Consider the following 9,299-nt stretch of genomic DNA (forward strand, 5'->3'; position numbering starts at 1 on the left):
GGGTAGGTAATCTGATATAAAATAACCCCAGAACCTATGACTGGACCTGACAGATTCGTCATGGAATCCAAGATTTATTGTTGTTGAAGATATTTTGCAAGTTTGTATCAAATCAAACCATAAATGAAGTCTCTATATGGTTGCAAAAGCCAAAATAGCAAATTTTGGACCTTTAAGGGGCCATAACTCTGAAACCCATGATGGGATCTGGCCAGTTTTTGAAAGGAACCGAAATATTATGCCAATACAAGTTGTGTGCAAGTTTGATTAAAGTTGGTTTCAAAATGTTGTCTCTGTTGTGTTCACAAGCAAAAAATAGCAAATTTTGGCCCACAAAGGGGTCTTAACTCTGAAACCCATGATGGGATCTGGCCAGTTTTCGTAAAGAACCGAGACATTATGCCAATACAAGTTGTGTGCATGTTTGATTAAAGTTGATTGCAAAATGTTGTATCTTTTGTGTTCACAAGCCAAAAATAGCAAATTCTGGCCCTTTAAGGGGCTGTAACTTCTAAACCCATGATGGGATTTGGCCAGTTTTAAAAAAGAACAGAGATACACACATGTTTTATGCCAAAACATTTGTTTGATTAAAATCAAGTACAAAATGTGGTCTCTATCGCGTTCACAAGGAAATTGTAAACGGACGGACGACGGACGGAGGGCGATCACAAAAGCTCACCCTGTCACTATGTTACAGGTGAGCTAAAAAGTAGTTGCACAACTTCACTTGACATTAAAAATTACAATTCAAAGGCAATAAATCTCCTTTACAGAGTAGAAACAAAACTCTTGGGGCACTTCATAATGCTGATTAACATTTCAGCAAAGTTTCCTGTCCCTACCTTATACTGTTGCAACACATACGGTAATAAATTTTGTTTTAGACTTGCCATCCTGTAGAGTACCTGAAGGTCTACATGTACATTATGATATAATATTCGAAGCAGAAACTTCTTTTGTAGAGTTTTAAGTAACAAGGACATAGTTTAATGTCGTATGGTTTTGGAAGTGGAAGAAGATCCCCCTTGCCTCTCCAGGCATAATATCAGACATGTGCGGGCAGCTGGGTTAGGGTTTTAAGCCAGCTGGATGACTTTAACATATGGAAGAATTCTACACCCAAAGTGAGGTTTAGAACACAAAACAGTGAGTCAGTGATATATAAGTCAGCCAACTTAACAGCTCCAAAAGGAAGGCTCTCTCACAAAGACTGATTCTGTTAAACAACAGTCATATATGTACTATGTAATCAACAGAATGAGAACTACCTGAAAATCCAGGATCAGGATTCTTTTTCTTCTTCTTACTCTCCCATTTTTCTGCATCATCGTCTCCAGTCTCATAGTCCTCACCCTTTGCTTTAGCTTCCTAAACATGATCATAATCAAAACATTGACACAGGAAGGCACCATTCTGACAGTAACACAATTTTCTTAATTAAGAACAAAAGGATCATGATGGCGCTATACCACTCACCTGAATCAGAGCTTAAACAGGCTAGCGAGTGTGCAACTTTGGAAAAAGACCATAATATGCTCAGTGTGTCTAAAATCACGATTTTCAATCAGTGATATATTCTATGTATATGTGAGGTAAAAATTACAATTTCTTCTCCTATAACTGACAGGCTGAAATAAAAAGTCTAAAATTCTATTTCTAACTTGATTTCAGTATCTACTGTGAAATCTATAACATCAGACAATTTTAAAATCTCACTTTTCTCTTTTTCTCTTCTTGTTCTTCCCTTTCTACACATTTCCTTCTTTGTTCAAAGTTTGCAGGAGGTTTCTTTGTTCTATCTCCTACAAATTCCTGATAGTTCATCTTTCTTGCTTTATTCTGTATAAAAAAAATATTCTGCATTTGAGCTAAAAGGCAATTTCTTTGTTTTTTAGGTCCTGAAGTTTTTCAGTTGCAAACAAATGTCACTTACTTGAAACAAAAAATAATAAACACTGAAACTTAAATTTGATTATGTTTCTAGGATATCAGTGATACACACTACCAGTATATATGACTTTTAAAAATACTAGATACTGATTTAGAGTTCTTCAAAAGTCATCACATTCTGCTGTTTGTTGAGCACAAGCATGTTTGACTGTCATCTTGAGGTCTGGGATTTGAATCCCGATCAAGGCACTGGCATTTTCCAAATTTCTTTCAAGTATCTCCCTGTCTATTTGCAAAGAGCTATGCTAAGTCAGTCAGACTTGCGCGTATCTTTAAAAGAGTTCTCTTTGTTCTGAAGCTCTTTCTAGCTTTTTCTCACTCTGTCCTTCTGATCCTAGAGATGATTCCTACCCAAGAAAATCTAAGGAGACAACTCTGAATTGACCACTAAACCAAAGCCAACATAAAACATTGGTCAAAAATGAAAGAAAAATTAGATAGGTCCTTTTTCCAACAACTGATCAGGCAGACAAAATAAAGTATAAATAAGGTGCACACTGCACAGAGTGATATCCATCAGTGTATGTTAAGCACCTTTGAATGTGCTAAGCATACAAGGCCGGTATAATAATGTATCAAGTAGCAGACTGCTCACAGCATTGAGAAGAAAAGTGAAAATTACAATAAATTTATAGCCTTATATATTCTGAATTCAATTATTGGTACAAAAAGTTGTATTCATGCACTAGCATGAAGTATTCCTGCCCTCTGAACATTTTCAAACTCAGTTTTTTAAAACTTACCATACAGAGCAGGAGTTCCTGCAGTCTGTTTAATCGACTTTTCTTTTTGTCTTCTCCCCTTGACCCTGAGGAAGTGCCTGACTGTGCATCCTGACAAACATAAATTATTTAAAAATTCTAACGTAAAACTAATACTTAAGTTCACATAGCTTAATTAACTGTACATGATTGGAATATGTTTGTTATTAAAATTTTATTTAAAATTAAATGAAATACTCCTATGATTTTCCTGTAAAGTTTACTCCTTGTGTTTCCTATGAAAAGAAGCCATTTAAAGGTATTTCTTTTTTAATTCTAGCAGCCCCATAAAGAGGTCAAGTGCCCCCATTTGAACGAATCTGAGATAGGACCTTATAATGATGCTACAGACCAAGTTTGATGAAGATCCATCAAGTGTTTCAAGAGAAGAAGTCATTTAAATGTATTTCTATTTTTAGATCTGCATGTAGCAGCCACTTAAAAGGGAAAGGTGCCCCCATTCGGTTTAACTGGAGAGAGACCTTACAATGATGCTACAGATCAAGTTTGATGAAGATTCTTGTGATTAACGAAAAGAAGTTGTTAAAAGTTTTTTTTTCCATTTTTAGTTCCAGAAACCCCATAAAAGAAGCCAAAAGCTCCCATTCAGATAATTAAGAGAGGACCCTGACAGGAAGCTACAGACCAATTTAAGTGTAATTCTGACCTGCAGTTTCAGAGGAGAAGATGTTTAATTATACTCAGCAAGTACCATTTTAAGAATTCACAAGACAGTCTTAAAGATAACTATATCCCCCACCGCTGTTGTGGATAGTGATAGGGTTAATGGAATTGGGAGGAAGCATTGACTTTGTTAAGTATATTGTATAGTCCATGTATGACGACATCAATGAATCTGAGCTCGAGTTGTGACCTGGACATTGAGCCAACATGGCTGATTCATGAGTTCTGCACATCGTCCTGGTGAGGTGATCATTTGAACCAAGTTTCATGAAAAATGGAAGATTCAAACCCATGCCATGAATATCCTACCACTTTAGATTTCATACACTTTGCCGGGTTGTAGTGATGAATATAGCCAGTCTATCCCTCTGATCCGTGACATTCCGTGCAAAGCATGGTTGTAAATTATCTAAATACATGTACATTGCTGACTAGCGTACAAATTAAACCAACTAGAGCTAATGCGGTCTCAATCAAATCGAGTCTGCAATATTTACTATTTGTTTTGTCCTCGTTGCTTCCGAGGGATCTATTTTTCAGATTTTGTTAGGGCCTAATATATTATGTTGTTATTAAGTGATAAAGTAGATCTATTTCAAGAATTTTACAAAAGCAGTCGATAATTTTAGGTTTTTATTTAATAATAACATCCTTACATTCTTTAAAGATGTTTCAGCAAAAAACTTTTTATTTACACTACAGTTTGTTCTTTGATTTTAATGCCCCCGAAAATCGCAATGTCCGTCCGTCCGACCGTAACTTTGTAAAATTCATTCTGTCACCCATGAAGGAATTTTGAAATAGTTTGGCATAAATATTAACTTAATGAGACGACGTTTCCTGTGAAACACTCAGACCCCTATCTACAAGGTCAAGGTCACACTTAGAACTCAAACATAAATAGGGTCTGTTTCGTGTCCGGGTCGTACCTTTGCCATTTATCAAGAGGTTTTAAAGGTATTAAGCATAAATGTTTATCAAAAAGAGAACCCTAGCTCCAAGGTCAAGGTCAGACTTAGTGCTCAAATGCCATCCATGGAGGGATTTTGAAATATCTTGGCATAAATGGTAACCATAATCAAACAATGTCTCGCGCGCAAGACAAGGTCAAGGTCATATTTAGAAGTCATATCTAATAGATAGCTCTGTTATCACTGAGGGGATTTTAAAACAACTTGGCATAAATGTTTACCATAAGGAGGCAATGTATTACGCGCAAGACCCAGACCCCTAGCTCCAAGATCAAGTTTACATTTAGAAAGTTTAAAATGGTCTGTTTCATATCCGGTTCGTAACTCTATCATTAATGAAGAAATTTCGAAATTAATTACCAGAAATATTCCCCGATAACGAGAAAACGTGTCATGCATAACAACCAGACCACTAGCTCCACGGTCGATGTCAATTTAGAGGTTAACGGTTTACATGGTGTGTAGAACAAGATCTCTAGCGTCAAAGTCAAACTTAGGTTCAAAAGTTAATGTATAAAAGTACAGAGATAAGGATATACATAATTTATCAATTTCAGTCAGAGTTTCTTACCTCTTGTTCCTTCTGTAATTTTTTCAGTTGTTCCTTTTTCATGGCTAATTCTTTCTGTTTACAACCAAGTTCTTTCCGACATGCTTTCCTTTCTGCCTGAGTTTGGCTATGGTTATATCTAGGATTCAAATCCATAATACCAGTTTAAGTTGATATACAAGTTTGTATTAAATGAAAGCTTGACATTGCATCAAGATTATGATCAGCTAAAACCCAATAAACTAATGGCTCTGTAACATCTTATTATTTTTTGTTAAGTTTAACACAGTCACATTTCAAGACATACAGCAACATTCCAGTTTTTTATGGTGATAGGGTTTTCTAGGTGCCCCTCCATGCATTATTTTATCACAGACAAACACCTAGGTAGAATTAATGACCTTCTGTAAGCCAGCTGGAAAGTTTCCTCACATAAAAAAGTGTACACCCCTTATGAGGTTTCAAACCTCCAGAGGTGAAGAGCACGTGAATCTAAGAGGGTGACATTAACTACTCAGCCTCTGTATATCTTAACCCAAACCATGGTATAGACAAGAAAAAATATCCCATAAAAGTATATTATCCATACCAAAATAACTTACTGTTCATTCTGTAATTGTTCTTTTAGTAGTTCCATCTTCTGTGACAAGTTTGCTATTTGTTCAGTCAACTTTGCCAGCTCTCTTTGTAGGTCTGCCATGCTAGCTTGAAATATTTTCAAAATACAGAATGTTTCTTTAATTGAACAACTACAGTTGAATATCGTTACCTCGATATCGGTTAGCTCGATACTCCGGTTAGCACGATGTGTTTTAGTCGGTCCCGATTTTCCCCTATATATTTTAATGTAATTATTTATCATTACCTCGATATGATTAGCTCGATATTTTGTTTAGCTCGATGAGATTTTTCAGTCCCGTCAACTTACCTGTACTGTTTTTACACCTGATTCTGTCGATATCACAGCTTGTCAAAATATATCCACGTGATGTGTAAGGTGTGAAAATCAACCTATTGTTGCTTCCATTTTACTTCAAAGTGTATCAAGAAATGAAAAACTTGTGGATTTCTTAAAGTTCTGATGTAACTTAAACCGTGTTAATTTACGGAACTACATATACCAACAACTGACATACGATTCAATATAGTCCTAACGTTCATAATTGTCTAATTAGTCAATAAAAAAAAAAAAAAATAGAAAAATAATGAAAAGAACAAAATAGAATAGAGCTTTGATTTTTACCAAACTGTTTATGAGAACAATACGAATCAAAATAAATTACATAATTTCCGACTGAAAACTAAATATCTTTGGAATATTGAAACATTCGACGACAGGAGAAAAAACTACTTCAAAAAATAATTTCTTATGAAATAGTGTCATTTGCAAGTTAGGCGCTCATTGAAAGCTGGTGAGAGTGGGGAGAGAATGTATACATTTATTTAAACAAAACAAAAACAACCAAAAACAAAACAAAAAACAACACAGCATGGTTTCCACGATGTGCAAAGAAAGGGTGAAATTAACAGACGCGCAATATCATGTCTATTTTAGAAATGAAATCAAAGCTTGAAAAAAAATTGGCATGCTTTACATGAGTTTGCACGGTAGGATTATCTCTTTAGTACGACCTACATTTTTGTCATGGTTTTGCTCGTGGAAAGCATGCAAAATAGCCACATTTACAGCTAAAGACTTTAGTTTTCACGATAAATTTGATTTCATGATTGAATTGTATAGTATGAACAAACACATATCTAAAATGGCATATTTGATTTATGTATATCATTAATTATACTGTCCGTAAGTATTGACCTGGCACTCATTAATCTTCGTCAATATTTTCAGACGTTTTCGCTAATTTACGCAATATTTGTATTTTGAAAATATTTATATTACTAAAGTAACAGATAGAATTAACCGATGACACGGTGGCGCAGTGGTATGATGTCTGACTTCCAAGCATGTTACCACGGGTTCGAAAACACAATAAATTATTTTTTATGTAATGTTATCGATGCCTGTTTTATTTTTTACATTATTTTATGCATCATATTTTTATGAATTTTGATTGTTTCTCTTGTAGTATTTATTTTCTGGAAACGCTGGTGACAAGTACTTTGTATGTTTGTATAAGATCCTTCTTAAACCATTTAATTTCACTTTTTCCACAACGGTTTAATATGATAACATTCAGTAAACTGACGATAAAAATCACGATACGATTGATCCGATAAGTGGTTAGTTTGCATATAAAACTTATAATATAAGAATCCGAGTGCCGGATATTCTCATCTTTACCCGCTGCAAGTGATTGATTCTTTTCCTTGCATGCCTTATTCTTAAATTTGTAGAAGATATAAAGAAAAACAAAGGTTTTTCTTTAAGGCGCTATTTTGCTATAGTAGCGTATGAATTTACGCATTCATTCATAAATTATAGCACGTGAGTAAATACTCCGCTGGGTAAGATGAGTTTTTCTAGCACCGGAAAAGCACGGGAAAATCCTGTCCGGCATGCAAGAAAAAAAGATCTAGTCAGACGTAGGACTCGAACCCACAACCCTGAGCATGACAGCTAAACGCTTTGCCCATACAGCTACCTGCACATGTGACATTACGTTATAATGGAAATATATATCTTATAGTTATATCGCTATTCATGTTCGGACACCGAGAATTAATTTACGGAAATAAACGGAATATTCATGAGTGCCAGGTCAATACTTACGGGCAATACAAGTAACTTAGACACTATAAATAAGTAGACAGGGTGGATCAGAGCTAATTGTTTAAAAAAATGAGTTCGGATCTCTATGATACACATACACCAATGCTGATAAGAAAAATCAGAAACTTGATTCATAATTAAACAGATTCTTTCTTTCTTTGATTTCTATGGAAAACCTTGGATCAAGGCCAGTTAATAAAACATGTGTGTAGGTGTTTTAGTAACATGTATGTTTTTTAAGTTTGTTAAATTGCTCGGGTTTTTCTTTAACATTGCCTGTTAAACACAGTATTGCTTAGTTTATTACTTTATTTTATCATGTTTTAATGAGTAAACTTCTAGGCATGAAAGTTAAACAAAAGTACCATTATATGGACAAGAACAATGAGACAAAATGGGAATACATGTATCTTCACACAAGTTTCCTTTTTCTCGAGGAAAACTATTATATACTCAGCGTCACTGAAAAGTTACCACCTAATATATACCTCTTTACTGTTTTATACAATATCGACGTCACTTTTTTTTTCATGGCCTATGCGCGCTCTATTACTCATAGACCCTGTCTGACCATGTCTCCTAACCTATTTCATGACTGTCAGGTGAGAACAGCACATACGACGTGCAATTTCGCGACATGAAAGTTCGGCGTCAACCATGCTAATGACCTGATGGCGTTGATTGTGCCTTAGACGTGGCATTCTTAGCAAGAATATTCTGCGGTTTTTAACGTATTCCTTTAAGTCTGTCGACTAACTCTCAAGTGCGATGAATGATTTGCGATAGAAGATTCGTGCATGTCGACATTGCTGGAAAAAGTCGTTTTGCACGTGCAGCCCGTGCCTCAAATGGAGTTAATCGAATTTGACAAATCTTTACACCAGTGACGTCTCAACTGCGTCAAAAATGTAGTCGTGTTATGCATTTAACACAGTCCAATGCGATTTTTAAAATATAAGGGCCATTAGGGTGGTAACTTTTCAGTGACGCTGAGAATATATGTTTTTGTGGGAAAGCTCGTTTATGAAATAATTTTCGGATTTCAATGTTTAGCGGGATTCAAAGTTTCAAAAGAAAAGAAAAGAAATTTATTTATAAAAATGTTTTCATTTTCTGTTACATGACAACATGAATTTCGCAATATCATAAGTTAACATAATGTTTTTTTTACAGAAATGTTTTATATCTTTACAAGACTAATATTTCTATATGAATCTATAAAACAACATGATTTATATCAAAAACTGGCTACATGTTTTGTTGCTTTTTATGGAGCAGCTTAATTTCCGTGAATTACCTAAAGCAAAATTTTAGATCAATGCAAAATCCATGACAAAGATTTATTGACGTGGGTCATGAATGACACAACTTTAGCTAATGTAAGGGAGGCAGTCCAATTTGAAGGGAATTGCTTTAACCCAGTCAATAATTAAGGGAGAGAATTTTTGCAAATTCCCGTTAAAAGCTGACCATGCAAATTTCATGAAGATCAATTGAAAAACAGTCTTTATAGCATACACAAGTTTTTTTCTTTGATTTGACCTAGTGACCTAGTTTTTGCCCACAGATGACCCATATTCTAAATTGACCTAGACTTTATCAAGGCAATCATTCTGACACAATTGTTTAACTATCCAGTGTAAAATGCA

At 34.9% G+C, this 9,299-nt stretch overlaps 1 protein-coding gene across 1 annotated transcript; it reads right to left on the reverse strand.

The window, feature by feature from the left end:
- Positions 1–1,161: 1,161 nt before the first annotated feature.
- On the reverse strand, positions 1,162–6,154 carry LOC128554070 (uncharacterized). The gene is made up of 5 exons (XM_053535288.1): positions 5,522–6,154; positions 4,941–5,058; positions 2,697–2,786; positions 1,720–1,842; positions 1,162–1,371 (listed from the first exon to the last, which is right to left on the reverse strand). The coding sequence occupies exons 1-5, from the start codon at positions 5,779–5,781 to the stop codon at positions 1,234–1,236; spliced, it is 729 nt and encodes a 242-aa protein (XP_053391263.1). The 5' UTR covers positions 5,782–6,154; the 3' UTR covers positions 1,162–1,233.
- Positions 6,155–9,299: the final 3,145 nt, after the last annotated feature.

The sequence above is a fragment of the Mercenaria mercenaria genome, unplaced genomic scaffold, assembly GCF_021730395.1.
Source record: "Mercenaria mercenaria strain notata unplaced genomic scaffold, MADL_Memer_1 contig_4689, whole genome shotgun sequence".
NCBI lineage: Eukaryota > Metazoa > Mollusca > Bivalvia > Venerida > Veneridae > Mercenaria > Mercenaria mercenaria.